Source organism: Microcaecilia unicolor, chromosome 3, assembly GCF_901765095.1.
Source record: "Microcaecilia unicolor chromosome 3, aMicUni1.1, whole genome shotgun sequence".
NCBI lineage: Eukaryota > Metazoa > Chordata > Amphibia > Gymnophiona > Siphonopidae > Microcaecilia > Microcaecilia unicolor.
The window spans coordinates 232,657,270-232,675,034 of NC_044033.1; the positions used below are offsets into that span (position 1 = coordinate 232,657,270).

Below are 17,765 nucleotides of genomic sequence, written 5' to 3' on the forward strand. Positions count from 1 at the left end.
AAACGAGCACTGGAGGCAATTCAGATGAGACAGGAGAAGGGGGAGTTGCAGCAACGATGGAGTCAGGATTTGGGCATACCGGCTGCATCGATAGATCTAAATCAATTAGTAGGGCGAATATCATTGGGGTCGGTGAGCGCGGAGCTTAGAGAATGTAATTTTGAGTGTTGCACAGAGCTTATTTTACACAGGAACGCCTTTTTAAAACAGGAGGAATAGAATCCCCAATCTGCAAAAAATGTAAGACAAGTGAATTCATTTATACATGCGCTCTGGAAGTGCATATGGATTCAGGATTTTTGGAAGGCTGTAACCTCTTATTTAGAGAGCTTGGGGGATAGGCCAATTAAGCTATCTCCTACGGGATTGCTGCTAGATAAATATGAGGATTTGGCCCGCAAAATAAACATTTTAAATTGTTGATCAGGAAGGCAGGGATGCTGGGCAAGCGAACCGTGTTGGGGGCGTGGATCAGTGACCAAGCTCCATCATATTGGCAATGGAGGAATAAGCTACATGGCCTGATGCTGTTAGAATCACAATATGCTCGCTTGACATTTAAGCGAAGGAAACAGTTTTTGTCCATTTGGGATAAATGTCCTTGTCCCACAGAGCCCGCAGCTTGGTGCTGAATTCGTTTTCCTGAGGCAAGGAAGGGGGATTATTGGAATAAGATTGGGAGGACCCGGGGCGTAGCCTGTGGCGGTCGGGGGGGTGCCTGCACTTGGAGGGTACAGAGCCGAAGGGGAGGAACGGGAGGAAGGGAAGGGGGAGAGGGGGGAAAAGGGGGTTTAACACTAAGCACTTGATGAAGAATAGTACTATCGGGACACCGATGAGGGGATTAATCACCTTAACATAGGATGATGGTCCTACACAGAGTCACCAGTTATAGGGTTGAGTAGTACATGAGAGTGGTCGGGGGGGGGGGGGGGGAATGGGAGAAAAGGTTGATGAAAGATCGTATTATTGTTTTGTTGAGGAGGAATACAACTTCAGCTTTGATCTGCATATCTGTTGTTATTTGGAATGTTCTTTTTGAATTATCATAAATAAAAATGTTAAAACCTTAACGTTTCCTTTAAGTATTCTCACCCTAAAATCATTAGTACAGTGTTCTGGTTTTACAAAGCAAGTATGTTTTGTTAAACCAGGACACTCTAAGGAGCTCTTTTATTATAAAAGAGAACAATTTTCAACAGCTTGCATATTGCAAAGTCCATGGGTATTTTTGAGCTATGGATCTTCTAGCTAATTATTAAAGGGAAACTAGATTAGTAGTCTGAAACTGCCTACATTACAATGTGTGTAGGTCAGAAGTACCATGAATCTGTTTTTTCTGCAAACAAGAAAACAAAACATACTTGCAGCTTACAGATTTGATGATTAAATCTATGTGCATGCTTTCCTAATTCACGTTTCCTACTCTGGCATTGCCTATTCTCTGCCTACCAAAAACATGCATGTTATGACAGCCAACATATATTTTTAGTAGTGCAAAAGAGGATAATTTTCAGATAGGCAAACATAATCAGCTGAATGAGTCTGAAAATTGCCCTCTTGATTGCACTCTGAAACATTTTTGTAACTTTACACCGTACATTTCTCAAATTGCTAAATCTTATTTCAAGTTTCCTTGATATTAATTTCTTAATTTCAGATGGAGAACTCGAAGGGAAATTTGCTTGAACAGATACTAACTTTTCTGGATATTTCCTTTGTAACCTTAGATTAAAATCATAGAGAATGATTTTTCCAGATCTTATGCTAACATTTCTTGATGTTTTGTTGTCTGACTCAGATTCAGAACACAGAGGAAGGTTTGCTGGTGGTGAATGGCCTGGTGAAATCCCACATTTATATGTGCTCCTGGTGGTTTAGCATCTTTTACCCCCTAGTGCGGATCTTCCATCCTGATTTCACCAAACCCCTTTTCCAGGCTTCAGGTAGACACAGTGCCATCAACTTCCACAAGCTTTCACTGCTTGTCTGCTCAGCTTCAGTCTGCTAATGCCACTTCCCCCTAGAGCTGTGACAACTAACACTCCCCATTTTACTTGTGAGCTGTAGAGGCATATTTTCAAACCTATGGAACTTTGTAAGTCTAAGTGCTTTGAAAATGAGCCCCATACTGTTTTAGATAATTTTACCCTGGGAGCTGAAGTGTTTCCTGTCTCTTCATGGAGTTGATACTCTTCCTTCTCAGGAGGGCAGCAGAGCAAAGGAGTAGAAGAGGAATGCATTTAAAAAGAAGGGTCCATGTTGCTGTCCAGTAGAGAAAGTGAGAGAGGCGAGGCCAGAGATATATTAGCTAGGCATGGACATTATCATCTGAGGAAGTGATAGAAATAAGATTTGTGAGCAAGGCTAGAGAATCACTAAGCCCAGGGGTCCATCTTGGCATCCATGAACTGAATATGTGGGGAACTTGTACTTCTGTGTGATAGGATGAAAGCTTGGGAAGGTATGGGGTAAGGAAATACATTTTATAGAGTGAAATTCTATATATGGTGCTGCACATTAGGCACTAAATTCAGTGTGGAAAAGTGTTCTAACTAGGGCTGTTCACCGATTAAAATTTTTAATTGCATAAAGTGTCCCCCTCACATTTTCACCTGTAAATTCTCAAAACTGACATACTGTATTTCAGTTACTAAACTGAAAATAAATGATTTCTCTTACCTTTGTTGTCTGGTGATTTTATTTTTCTAATTACTTATTCCCTGTCTCTGGTTCTGTTCCTCTGTCTGTGCTCTGAACTCTATTTTCAGGGCCTCTTCTCTCCTCTCTATTTTTCTCTCTTCCTCTCTTCTTCATTTCTTCCCCTATAACATCTTTCACATTCAGCTTTCTGCCATTTTTCTTCCTCCTTATATCTGTCTTGTTTCTATCCCTTCCCTCCCCCTTCATCCATGGGTGCCATCTCCTGTCTCCTTTGGCATCTCCTCCAGTCTCTCCTTCCACCCTGTGGGCACCATCGCCTCTCTTCTGTCTTTCCCTTCCTCTCTAAGAGCACCATTTCATCTATCTCTCTTCTCTTCCCTTCCTCTCTATGGGCACCATCTCTCTTCGCTTCCTTTCCCTTCCTCTCTGTAGTCAGTATCTCATCTCATTCTTTCCCTTCCTCTCCTCTCCATTGGCACAATGTCATTTCCCCTCCCCCCTTGGAGCTCCTGCAGCTTTTTCTCTCCAGCTGTCCAGTATTCTCACCTAACCCCCCCCCCCCACATACACCGCCAGCCTTTTCTTTCCTACCACCCTGTGATTTTTCTTAGACTCTTCCTCCCTCCTGCATATATTTTTCTCTCCTACCGCTCTCCTTCTCCCTCCCAGATGCTCCTGCAGCTTATTCTCTCCTGTCCACTGCACATCGCATACTGCAGCCTTTTCTCTCCTGTCACCGCACTTTCGGGCATCTCATCCCAACCCCACCCCGCCGCACGTGGCTCGCCAAACTTCTCTACTCCACTCCTCTCTGTAACCAGAGCCCTCCCTCTCTAGCATCCAACTCTTGAGATGCCAGAGAGTGGGGTGGCAGGAGAGGAAAGGCTGCTGGTGTATGGTGGCAGATAGGAGAGAACAAATGCAGGCGCACCAGGGAGGGAGGGGGGCAGCGGTTAGACAGAGCAGCATGATGCGATTAATCTCGTTAAAAATGTTAACGCGTTAATCATGTTAAAACGCTTTAAATGAACAGCCCTAGTTCTAACGGAATGCAAGGCGCCAAAACAGGGCAGAAATGGCAGCTCTGTGCAAAAACACATGCACCCATTTATAAAATAGTGCATAAATGTTTCCACGCAGATCTGCAAAGGAGTCATAGCCATGGAGGGTCAGGGGTGTTTCCTTAAATTGCGTGCAGTTATAGAATTCGGAGGATCTGCGCCTAGCTCACATGCTGGGTTATACACTGGTTTCAGCTGGTGTAACTCCTCGCGCCCAAAGTTGATTGCAAAACCTGGTGCTACATACTATTCTATAAAGGATGCTAATCTCAGAACGCCCATTATAGAATACCACTCATTGCAATTTCGTTGGCACAAATTTTGATCACCATTTATAGAATTTTCCCCTATTTGTGCTGGATAATATCTTTGCAGGATTGAAGATGTTTGGTGATATGATGGGGAGGAGTTGAATGGGTGTCACTGTGAGCTTGATGAAGTGAAGGGATAAGATAGTGGAAAGTGGTGCGTTAGAGGGTCAAGTGCGTGAGTTAATTTTCAGTACTGGACATACCCCCCCTGCCACTCTGAAGAGGTTGAGGTACAGCAAGGCTTTGAGGCACACTTCCCACTACCATTGAGAGGAAGCTGTAGGGTGGGACTGAGGATTACATTCCACCCCACCACTAAGAAGAAAAAAAGACACTTAGGATGGCCGTGGCAACAAGTTTTGCTTTTGTTCTCCTTTGGACTTTCATTTTGTTCAGATCAATCAGGTCTATTAAAGCAATTTTGCACTCTTAAATAATGGGATTTTCTGTCCATTTCAAATCAAATTTGTTTAAAATGGGAGGTAACATTCCAAGACTTTAGACTTGGCATTAAAACCCAAAAGAGCCAAAAGAGGGACAAAAGGCACTAACAATGGTATGAAGACTCCAAGACACCATCAGTGAAGCAAAGTAGCAAAGAAAGTGTAATTTATTAACTGCCTTTATGAAGAGGAGCACTCAAGGAATGAAAGCACTGGGTATGAAGCTAAGCAGCATCAGAATTGGTATGGGAACCCCAAGGCACCAAGAGAAGGGTCTAACACCACCAACATTGTCAGAAATAATCCAGAGCACCAGGAGAGGGGTAAAGTGGCATCAGAATTGGCAGGAAAATTCTACTTACTCTGGCGTCCTGTATGTTCCTTCGTGCAGGATGACTCACACAGAAACAGAATCCTTCCATTCAGATCAGCAACGCGCCGGCCCAGAGACTAGCGCTGAAGAGGACTTCGGCTGGCGGGGGTTGGGGACCCCCGCCAGCACAGATACCTGACGGCGGGAAGGGGGGTCGAAAGCGTCGGCAGCAGGGGCGGGCCAGGTCCAAATCTGGGAGGGCCCATGCCCCCCTGTCCCCACGTAGCTATGACCCTGGTCAGGAGAGGCAGCAATCCAGGAGGCAAAGTCAGGTTCAGGCAGAGGTCACGTCAGAACAAGTCGGCAAGAAGAAATGCACCAGCACTATCCAAGAAGGCGTCTGATGTCACTGTAGGTGCCCTGGAGGAAAGGGTCAACAACGTCGTGGGCGTGTGTGTCCGATTCCACACATGACATCCAGCACGTATTGTTTTGTGCTTCAGGGCTCCCATCCTTCTCCCCATATGGATATGGCAACTAGCTGCAGGTTTACTTTCCTTACTTCTGTGTTTGGATAGGATTCTCCCGAGTGATCTCTCCTTGCTTCTCCTCTGGTCACCTGGTGCTGCAGGGGTCAGCAGTGGATCAGATTTCAACTCTTCCTACTTTTCCCTCTCCTTTCTAATGGGCCCCACTTCTAGCCTTTTCCTTCTCTCCACTCCTCCTCTTAGTCTATGAGTTAGAGGACCAAGGTCCTGATCAGTTCCCGGATGAGAAACTGACCACACACCGTGACCCCACTACATCTTTTCTGTGAAGATCCCAGGGACTTCCCTACACCCAGGATTTATACTTCCCTCCTGTTCCCAAGGAATGCCTACTATTGGGCTTTCACAGACTAGATCAAACTTTCAGTAGTTTAGCACTAATCTGGGGCAGGGCCCCCAAATGTTCCTCCTGTTACTCCAATGAAGGCACATTGGGACATTCTGCTATAAATACGTAACACACATATATACAAGTAATGATGTTAGGGATCTAACAGCTTAACTCTGCTTGTAGCTGTGTGGCTTTTAACACTATATATAATATAGTGTTGTAATCTGTGGCTATTTTTATGCAATATGCAGCTGTCCTACGCGGCACAGATGATATTTAACAAATGGCTAAAAGTATTTAACATGTGGCTATCATATGTGGCACAGATGATGGTTATGTTTAACAAATAGCTGTATGCAACATGGCTGTACCTGTATGATATAACTACATAACTGTGGTCTTCAAATTTATTTTCTAGTACTCCAGAGGAAATACTCCTTTCCCCAGTCACTTCCCACATGTTTTTCTCTCTATCACCATCAGTTGTCTTCTCTCACTACAAATACTCTCTACTCTTTCCCTCCCAAGATCAACCCCACTACCTTCAGGTTCCCTTTTTCATTCTCTCCCCTGAATGAAACACATGGTTAATTGTGTGGGACATGAGACTAACATATCAGTAATTATAAGAGATACATGACAAATGAGTTGAAACACATGATTTAGCTGTACTTGTATGTTACATGGCGCATGATTAGGTTAAAAAGTATACATGACTTAACTGTTTCTAATCTATGCCTGTAACTGTTCACAGCTGCTGTTGCCCCCAAAGATGAGCTTTTCTATGGCTTTCTCAGGCCATGGCTGGGTAAGTGGATTAATATTATTTTGCACACACAAGTTATTTTTCATACCTGTGTTACTTTCTATTGTCTCTAGGTGCTATCTCTGCCCTCTTGAGGTCAAATGTTCCCCGAGGATGTTGTGCTTTTGTGGATGATCTCATTTTCTTCTGTTTCAGGAGATGGCCTGTTGCTAAGTCATGGTGAGAAGTGGGGAAAGCATCGTCGCTTGCTAACTCCAGCATTTCACTTTGATATCCTGAAACACTATGTGAAGATTTTTAATCAAAGCACGGACATAATGCATGTAAGTTTTGCTGTGTGCCACCAGAATTTTGTAAAGTTTGTTCTTTGATGTTTTGCCTATGAGTCAGGGGCGTATCTGAACTGCGGCGGTAGGGGGGGCCAGGGCCAGAGTGAGGGGGCACATTATAGCCCCCCCCGCCGCCGCCGCCGCCGCCGCCATTGCCGATCCCCCTCCCCCCAGCCGCTACCATTGCCAACCCTCCCCCTCCGTTGCTCGCTTACCTTCGCTGGCGGGGGACCCCAACCCCCGCCAGCCGAGGTCCGCGTCCTCCTGCCGCTGCCGGCTGCCTTTGGTGCTTTCATTTGTCCATTGAAGCTGGCGCCAACTAAAGTTTCTTTTGACTCTGACGTCGCTGCACGTTGTACGTGCAGGACGTCAGACTCATGTTTCTGAGTCTGACGTCCTGCACGTACAACGTGCAGCGACGTCAGACTCAAAAGAAACTTTCATCGGCGCCAGCTTCAATGGACAAATGAAAGCACCAAAGGCAGCCGGCAGCGGCAGGAGGACGCGGACCTCGGCTGGCGGGGGTTGGGGTCCCCCGCCAGCGAAGGTAGGCGAGCAACGGAGGGGGAGGGTTGGCAGCGGTAGGGGGGTCCAGGGCGAAATCTGCGGGGGCCCAGGCCCCTGAGGCCCCACGCAGATACGCCCCTGCTATGAGTATAAGCATGTTCAGTTTCCAATTTCAATTTTTTATGTACATATATGTTTCCTAGTCAGTAGTGTTCAAAAATGTCCTCCACTGCTAACTCCAGACTCCGTTCCTTTTATCTTGCTGCACCATATGCCTGGAATAGACTTCCTGAGCCGGTACATCAAGCTCCATCTCTGGCAGTCTTCAAATCTAAGCTAAAAGCCCACCTTTTTGATGCAGCTTTTAACTCCTAACCCTTATTCACTTGTTCAGAACCCTTATTTTATCATCCTCACTTTAATATTCCCTTATCTCTTGTTTGTCTGTCCTAATTAGATTGTAAGCTCTGTCGAGCAGGGACCGTCTCTTCATGTTCAAGTGTATAGCACTGCGTACTTCTAGTAGCGCTTTAGAAATGATAAGTAGTAGTAGTAATTTAAAGTCTTCTAAAAACAATAAGGGAGAGCTGACATGACTCGTGTTTTGGCCTAAGTGGCCTGCATCAGGGGTCTAAGAAAACATCATTCAATACATATTCTTAGATTAGTCACCAAACGGCACAATCTCCACTTGCTGTTTTCTCTAGCAAGCAAAAAAAAAAACTGACACAAGTGCAAAAACATGCGCTGTATCTACGTGAGGTTCTTTTCCTTTTCTCTGCTTTTACCCGTTTGATGTTTTTCCTTCAAGTGGAGCAACTTGCCTTCTGTTCGTGACTGTCTTAGTCAGTAGTCACACACATGAATGCAGAATTTAGTCTCTCATACATGCAAACACAGATTTGATTCTGATGGCATGTTTGTATACTGTAGCTCTGCTGATACTACATGTGAGTATGGTATATTACATGTGATAAACTGCTGATTTTACCTCCTTCTATTCTATCCTATTTAAAAAACAAAATAGACCTGTCTTTTCACTTGCAGAGGGTCTGGACCACCTATCACAAACTATCCACAGATAATAACCTATTAATAACAGACATCAAATCAGTGGTGTGCTGGTAAATTTTTAACAACAGGCTCTCTCCCCGGTCCACCTCTGCGCCCCCCCCCCCAAATTGCAGAGCTGGCTATAGCCGGGGGGGGGGGGGGGTGGAGGGGGCAATGCATTACTCTCTCCAGGAAAAAAACTATTAAATGATCCCAGGTTCCAATCTAATTCATGTTTAATTTTTTTTTTTTTTTTTGTTACATTTGTACCCCGCGCTTTCCCACTCATGGCAGGCTCAATGCGGCAATGTGGGATAAAATGCCATAAATAAGTAAATAAATATAAACTTTTAATGTTGAGCACCTGATTCTCAAGGTGAACATATTCCAAACACTATAATGAAAATAAAATGAGTTTTTTTCTACCTTTGTTGTCTGGTGACTTTGTTTTTCTGATCATGCTGGCCCAGTATCCGATTCTGCTGCTATCTGTCCTCTTAACTCCGTTTCCAGGGCTTCCTTTCCATTTATTTCTTTCCTCCTTTCTTCTTCATTTCTGGTCCTCAGCTTCTGCCTATTTTCTCCATCCATTTGCAGTTATTCTCCTCTCTTCCTTTTCCCTCTTCTCATCTCATTCCTCACTCTTCACTCCCCTCCACCCATATCCAGCATTTCTTCTCTCTCCCTTCCCTCTCCTCCACCCATGTCCAGCAGCCCTGCTCTTCCCTGCCCTCCATCCACCCACCCATGTCCAGCAGCCCTGCTCTCCCCTGCCCTCCATCCACCCACCCACCCATGTCCAGCAACCCTCCTCTCCCCTGCCCTCCATGCACCCATGTCCAGCAACCCTCCTCTCCCCTCCATGCACCCATGTGCAGCAACCCTCCTCTCCCCCCTCTCCATCCACCCACCCACCCATGTCCAGCAACCCTCCTCTCCCCTGCCCTCCATCCATGTCCAGCAGCCCTGCTCTCCCCTGCCCTCCATCCACCCACCCACCCATGTCCAGCAACCCTCCTCTCCCCTCCATGAACCCATGTCCAGAAACCCTCCTCTCCCCTCCATGCACCCATGTCCAGCAACCCTCCTCTCCCCCCTGCCCTCCTCTCCATCCACCCACCCATGTCCAGCAACCCTCCTCTCCCCTGCCCTCCATCCACCCACCCATGTCCAGCAGCCCTGCTCTCCCCTGCCCTCCATCCACCCACCCATGTCCAGCAACCCTCCTCTCCCCTCCATGCACCCATGTCCAGCAACCCTCCTCTCCCCCCTGCCCTCCTCTCCATCCACCCACCCACCCATGTCCAGCAACCCTCCTCTCCCCTGCCCTCCATCCACCCACCCATGTCCAGCAATCCTCGTCTCCCTCCTGCCCTCCTCTCCGCCATCTTCCAGCCCTCTCCGCTCCCCTGGTCGTCCATCTTCCGTCTGCCCTCTGCTCCCCGATAGTAGCCCTGCTGGTTTCCTTTCTGCGCTGCCGCCGCCGCCACCCTGCCTTTAAAAAATTTATTTTCCCTCGAGGCGCGCCAGCGTTGAAGCGAAGGCAGCAGGCTCAGCTCGGTTCCTGCCTTCGTTCCGTTCCTTCGCCTCATGGCTCCGCCCTTGCGCAAACAGGAAATACGTCAGGCAAGGGCGGAGCCATGATGCGAAGGAACGGAACGAAGGCAGGAACCGAGCTGAGCCTGCTGCCTTCGCTTCAACGCTGGCGCGCCTCGAGGGAAAATAAATTTTTTAAAGGCAGGGCGGCGGCAGCGCAGAAAGGAAACCAGCAGGGCTACTATCGGGGAGCAGAAGGCAGACGGAAGATGGATTGGCGGGGCGGGGGAGCGGAGGCGAGCCGGCTCGCACGGGCCAACAACTGGCTCACAAGATGCCAGAAAATTTAACAAACGGCTCTTGCGAGCCGGCTCCAGCACACCACTGCATCAAATGGACAGCAACACCTTGGACCGATCATTACAGATTGAAGCTAACTTTAAAATGGCAGAAGAACGGTTCAAACCATATACCAGAGCGTACAACTTACACTACAAGAGGGCAAATTGATCCACAAGTATTCTGGCAACAAATATACGACAACGAATGGATTACATATACTGATTCCATACTTTATCTAAACCTCTGGGATGACAATCCAGAAAACTTGAATGAGCATGGAGAAAGATAAAAAGTATTTTCCTATCTCGTTGTAAAATACATATCGGTAGATGTCTAAGTACATACAACCACCGTGGGAATATGATCATACTATTTCTGCCACATAACGACAAAGGCAAGCTGTGCCAATAAGTCAACTGTCGACTAGTATACTGCAATAGTTGTTCCAGATTGTTCTGATGAAATGATCTAGGATCCGCCATAACGATTATGCGCAAATATGCAAATTTCTCCGTAGCCCACCTCAAAGGAAACTCCCCTAACATCGACATCGGAGTGTTGTGTTGGTAGGCAAACCTTCTGATTTTTGCATATTCAACTTAAATCCCGAAAAGGCCCATATTTAGCAAAACGTTTGAGCAGTATTGGCAAAGATCAGACTGGAGAGGTTAAGTGTACCAAAAGATCATCAGCAAAGGCCAATATTTTAAATTCAAATGCTCCCATTGTAACTCCCAAGATTTCTGGGCTCCCTGTAATCTCACGAATTAGTGGGTCTAAGGATAAAGCGAACAATAATTGGTATAAAGTACAGCCCTGGTGAATTCCCTGTCTAATCCTGAAAAAGGTCCCTCAATACCATATCTATGCAGCACCCCAAATAAGAACTCCCAATTGACCCTATCAAATCCTTTTTCAAAATCGAAGCTGATCATTAAGGGGTCCTGTTGTGTATTACTTACCCACTCCAAGGATGCCAAGATCGTCCTGATATTCTTATCTACTTGTCTCTCCTTAATGAATCCCACCTAAGGGTCTGCTATGATGAATGGTAAGACCCCAGCCAGCCTGTTTGCCAGTATCGTTGCCAGTAGTTTTGCCTCATAACTAATTAAGGAAATAGGTCTGTAAGATTCTGGATGAACAGGGTCTTTCCCCAGCTTAAGGAAGACCATAACATCTGCCATTTGTAAGGACGGAGGCAAACTACAGTTTTCTATATAGGCATTAAAGAAGGCCGCAAGCGGTAGTTTATGATCTGCTATTAAGAGTTTGTAAAACTTCGCTCTCTAGCCATCTGGGTCCGGTGTTTAGCAAAGTGCACTTTTCCTTACCACCAGGTGTATTTCTTCAGGATCTATAGGCCTATGTAGAGTTGCTGTCCGTGTCTCTAAAAGTTTCGGCAGATCTAAGCTGCCTAAATAGGTAGCAGGATCCAAAGTAGCGTTAGGGTCTGCCTCATACAGTTGGATATAATAATTATGAAAGATCTGTAGTATGTCTGAGTCAGTATGCACCACGCGTCCTGAGGGCTGATGAAGCGAAAGAAACCTCTACACACCCTGCATTCGCTGCACCAAGCGGGCAAGGAGCCGGCCAGTTTTATTGCCATACTTACAAAGTTGATACTTAAAATATAAGGCCGACTTCCCAGCCCTCTGATGCAGCAATTCATTAAGAGCTGTCTGACTAGCAAGAAGCCTTTCCCTCAGGTGGGTTGTTGGAGTTGCCCCATATGCTCTATGCATCTGTATCAGGTGCTGTGCTAACCGAAGGATATCTCGATCTCTACGTTTCTTCTTTGCGCAGCTATAGGCAATTATCTCGCCCTGCAAGACAGCCTTGGCTGTTTCCCAGTATAAAATAGGATCATGACTATGCTCCCGATTATGATATTTATAATCTGCCCACTTCTGCCTTATGAAATTCAAAAAGTTCTGATCATGATATAATTTTAATGGAAATATCCACTTTCTATGTAGTGGCTGAGGACCTGACACCAGCAACTCTACGAATATGGCCGCATGATCCCAAATTACTGTTGGATCTATGTCAGCAGCTTGAACTTTAGAGAAACACTCTCAGTCTACCAAAATATAATCAATACGTGATTGAGTTTGATGCGCCCTGGATAAATGAGTGTAGTCTCGAACTTCCGGATGGAGCACCCTCCAAACGTCCACCACCCCTAGGGTTTCACATAGTAAAGGAATCCCCTTAGTAGTATCAATTTGAGCTCTATGTGGGTTGTGCGTTTTGTGAAGATCCGGTTCAGCTACCGCATTAAAATCAACTCCAATGACAGTAGTAGAATGAGTATTAGGTTAGATTCTGCGGATGATATTTCTAAAAAACACTTTATATATTAGGGACATAATATGTAATAATAAGTAATATGTAATTTATGCTTAAAATCGAGTGTGGTACCAGAAGATTGGAGGGTCGCCAATGTAATGCCGATTTTTAAAAAAGGTTCCAGAGGAGATCCGGGAAATTATAGACCGGTGAGTCTGACATCGATACCGGGCAAAATGGTAGAGACTATTATTAAGAACAAAATTACAGAGCATATTCAAAAGCATGGATTAATGAGACGTGGAGGGGCATAATTGAACAAAAACGTCTATCTCCATGGGCGTTTATCTCCGAGAACGGGTCCGTGAAGGGGCGGACCGAACCATATTTTCGAAAAAAATAGACGTCCATGTTTTATTCGACAATTTGTGAGCTGGGCGTTTTGTTTTTCAGTTATAATGGAAAATGAAAGCGCCCAGCTCAAAAACGAATAAATCCAAGGCATTTGTTCGTGGGAGGGGCCAGGATTCGTAGTGCACATGCCAGGACACCAACCGGGCACCCTAGGGGGCACTTTTACAAAAAAAAAAAAAAAAGGTAAAAGAGCTGTCAGGTGCATAGCACCCTTCCCTTGGGTGTTGAGCCCCCCAAATCCCCCTCTAAACCCACCACCCACAAGTCTACACCATTACTATAGCCCTAAGGGGTGAAGGGGGGCACCTACATGTGGGTACAGTGGGCTTGGGGGGCGGTGTGGAGGGCTCCCATTTACCAGCACAAGTGTAACAGGTGGGGGGATGGGCCTGGGTCTACCTGCCTGACGTCCACTGCACCCCCTAATAACTGCTCCAGTGACCTGCATACTGCTGCCAGGGAGGTGGGTATGACATTTGAGGGTGAACATAAAAAGTTGTGAAACGACATATTTTTGTGGTGGGAGGGGGTTTGTGACCACTGGGGGAGTCAGGGGAGGTCATCCCTGACTCCCTCCAGTGGTCATCTGGTCATTTAGGGCACTTTTTGGGGCCCTATTCGTGGAAAAACAGGGTCCAGGAAAAGTGCCCTAAATTCTCGCTAAAAACGCATATTTTTTTCCATTATCGGCGAAAGGCGCCTATCTCTGATTGGCCGATAACCACGCCCCAGTTCCGCCTTCACCACGCCTTTGACACGCCCCATCAACTTTGTCCGCATCCGCGATGGAGTGCAGTTGAAAACGTCCAAATTCGGCTTTCGATTATACCGCTTTATTCGTTTTTGTGAGATAAACGTCTGTCTCCCGATTTGGGTCGCAATATAGGCGTTTTTCTTTTTCAATTATAAGCTGGAAAGTCAACATGGATTTAGTGAAGGGAAATCTTGCCTCACCAATCTACATTTCTTTGAAGGGGTGAACAGATATGTGGATAAAGGTGAGTCGGTTGATATTGTGTATCTGGATTTTCAGAAGGCGTTTGACAAAGTATTTCATGAAAGACTCTAGAGGAAATTGGAACAGGAAAGGTCATTTTCTACAAAAAAAAAAAGTCTTATCTTTTCCTTTTGAAAATACTGTTTGGAAAAATGTTTTGTGATTTGGATGTTTTATTTTTTGGTCCATTTTCAAACAAATACATCCAAATACAAAACGTACAAAATACACAAGAAAATCCACAATAAAGTGAAACCATTCACATGTTCTAAGTGTGGTAAAAGCTTTGGTTGTAATGTAAATCTCAAAGTGCATCAGAAAGTCCACATGGGAGAGAAACCATTTGCATGTATAGAGTCTGGTAAAAGCTTTGGTCAGAAGGTAAACCTCACAGTGCACCAGAGAATACACACAGGAGTGAAACTATTTACATGTCCTGAGTGTGGTAAAAGCTTTGGTTGGAAAGAAAGCCTCACATGGCATCAGAGAATCCACACAGGGATGAAACCATTTACATGCACTGAGGTAAAAGCTTCATTTGCATTGGGACAGGTAATTAGGGAATGTACACTCTTGCTATGAAGTATGAAAAAATAGCACTCTGGTATTTAGATATATGTAATGAGACCTCCTTTTCATCTATAGATCTGAATTCAAAGCCCAAATCTAATGATAAACAATAGACACAAGGCTCAGATGTTATAAAAAAAAAAAAAAAATAGAAAGCTTGGCATCAGGTAGGATAGTGGAAAAGTGACATCCCAGGAAAGCAATAGGGCCTCCTTGGGGGCATCTGCAGTGGACTTTATAAAATGCCCCCAGGTACACATCTCACCATTGCTCCCTTACCTTGTCTGCTGAGCCCCCCCAAAACCCACTACCCCCAACTGTACACCACTACCATAGCCCTTACAGGTGAAGGGAGCACCAATATGTGGGTACAGTGGGTTTCTGGTGGGTTTTGGAGGGCTCACAGTTTTCTCCACAAGTGTAACAAGTAGAGGGAGGTAGAAGTCTGGGTCCACCTGTCTGCCGTGCACTACACCAGTACTAGACTACTCCAGGGACCTGCATGCTATTCTAATTGACCTGAGTATAATATCTGAGGCTGGCAAGTAATATTTGTAATCACATTTTTTGGGGTGGGATGGGGATAGTGACCACTAGGGGAGTAAGGGGAGGTGATCCCTGAGTCCCTCCAGTGGTCATCTGGTCATTTGGGGCACCTCTTGTGTGGAGTAGAGGAGTAGCCTAGTGGTTAGTGCAGCAGACTTTGATCCTGGGGAAGTGGGTTCAATTCCCACTTCAGCTATTCGCTATAAAAACGATCTAACTCAAAACATCTAAGTTTTAGTCTTGGACATCTTTGTTTTGTTCCATTATTGCTAAAAGACGTCCGTGTCTTAGGAACGCCCAAATCCCACCTTCAACACGCTTCTGGCACGCCCCCTTGAAATTTGGACATCCTTCTGACGGACTTCAGAGAAAGATGTCCAAAAAGAGGTTTCGATAATACTGATTTGGATGTTTCTGTGAGATAGATGTCCAAATGCTGACTTATGTCACTTTTTGGACATCTATCTCTTTTGAAAATGAGCCTGATAATGTACTTAGATAAACTGCAAAAATAACCCTATTGTTTGCTAGGTATTAATGCAGAAAAGGCCTTTGATAGAGTCTATTGGCCTTTTTTGTTTAAAGCCTTGAGTGGTTTTGGTCCAAGTTTCATTGGATGGATCAAAGAATTTTACTCTGAACCTTGAGCATGTGTTAAATGGAAGTAATTCACTTTTATTTGACCTTCAAAGAGGTAGGGATGCCCCATCTCACCCCTTCTCTTTGCTTTAGTAATGGAGCCATTAGCGATTAAAATCAGACATATAACAACTTTGTCCTTTGACTTGGGTGCCTAATGCTTTGCGGTGCTTGGGGGGGGGGGGGGGTCTGTATTACTAAAAAAAAACCTTGAAGATCTGAACTCTGCTAATTATGTCCCCTTGATTAAAGAGATTCAGCAGTATCTAGATTGCTGGACTCCTTGACTTTATCCTGGTTTAGAAGAATTGCCACATTGCTTTCTTTCTTTTTTCCAGTCCATACCAATGCCTCTTTGTGGCCAGCTACTTAAGTCCTTACAAGCACATCTTTTGAAATTCATCTAGCAGGGGAAGTGACCTAGGATCCCATGCTCTATTTTATACTGTCGGATTCTCGAGGCAGAACCGGAATTCGTGAGCCCTTGGGCCACTGCTAAGGAGCGGCAGAGGCAGGCAAGACCACCCTGGAACTGGATACAAAGAAGAGCAGGACTGGAACTCTGGACTGGAGTAGTAACTGAGGCAGGCAACAAGAGCAGGTAGAACAGGAACAGCTTCACCTGCGCTTGACCACTGTTGCTCAGGAGTTGAGCTCCCAAGTGCAGGTGGCCGGCAGGACTTGCAGGACAAAGCAGGAACTGAAGATCCAGAGGACCCACCCTGGGTCTGGGAAGCACAAGGGAAGCGAGGCTAGATACTAGACTAGCACTGAAAGCTGCTATGCAGCCACTAAGCAAGAAACACAAGACAGACTGAGCAGATAGGATGTGCACAAAGACTTGGCAGGAGCAGGGCTAGGATATACATACAAGCTTGGCAGAGGCAGGGGGTCAGGAAACACATGCAAGCTAGGCAGAAACGGGGTTCAGGATAAACCCTAGCTAGGCAGAAGCAGGAGTCAGGATATACACTAGCTAGGCAGAAGCAGGATTCAGGATATACACTAGCTAGGCGGAGACAGGATACAGGGTATATACATAAGCTGGGCAGAAGCACACAGAGAGTATCAGGGTTCAGGCAATAGTCAGAGACAGGCAGCAAGCAGAGAATATCCGGGTTCAGGCAATAGAGACAGGCAGCAAGCAGAGAATAAACCAGGCACTAGCAGAGGTCATGGCAATGGCTGAAGCTCAGGAGCTAACAACCACTGACAGGGAACAAACTGTTGCGTTCTCGAGGGCCTTTGGATTCTGTCAGGTCCTCAAGGCAGAACCGGGAATCGTGAGCCCTTGGACCCCTGCCGAGGAGCGGCAGGCAAGACCATCCTGGAACTGGACATACTGAAGGACAGGATTGGAAGTAGGCAACTGGAACCGGCAGAACAGGAACCGCTTCACCTGCACTTAGCCACCGTTCCGCTGGAGTTCAGCTCCAGCCTGCGGGTGGCCGGCAGGGCTTACAGGACAAGGCCGGAACTGGAGATCCAGAGGACCCACCCTGGGTCTAGGAAACATGAGGAGGCAATACTAAATACTAGACTGCACTGAGCGCTGCTCGCAGCCGCTAAGCCAGAAACACAAGACAGACTATGAAGACAAGATGTACAAAAGCTTAGCAGGAACAAGGACTAGGGCATACATGCAAGCTAGGCAGAACGGGGATCCGGGAACACCCACAGGGTAAACCCACTAGCTAGGTAGAGGCAGGATACAGGATAACCCCCCAGGAAATACACACTAGCTAGACAGAGACAGGATATACAAGCAGGGTTCAGAATATACACTCAGGATATACGTTAGCTAGGCAGAGCGGGAAACCGGATAACACTAGCTAGGCAGAAACAGGATTCAGGATGTACACTCAGGATATACAAGCAGGGTTCAGGATATACACTCAGGATGTACGTTTGCTAGGCAGAGCAGGAAACTGGATAACACTAGCTAGACAGAAACAGGCTTAAGGGTTGACACACAAGCTGGGCAAAGCAGGGCTCAGGGTTAACGTAAAAGCTGGGCAAAGCAGGGCTCAGGGTAAACGTAGAAGCTGGGCAAAGCAGGGCTCAGGGTAAACATAGAAGCTGGGCAAAGCAGGGCTCAGG

At 46.0% G+C, this 17,765-nt stretch overlaps 1 protein-coding gene across 1 annotated transcript in view; it reads left to right on the forward strand.

Annotated features, from left to right (window-relative positions):
• Positions 1-17,765, forward strand: part of LOC115466370 (cytochrome P450 4F22-like) — a 159,043-nt gene that overhangs the window by 59,545 nt on the left and 81,733 nt on the right. Inside the window, 3 exon segments of the mRNA XM_030197561.1 lie at positions 1,802-1,946; positions 6,426-6,479; positions 6,633-6,760. Of these exon segments, the coding sequence (XP_030053421.1) occupies positions 1,802-1,946; positions 6,426-6,479; positions 6,633-6,760 (327 nt within the window).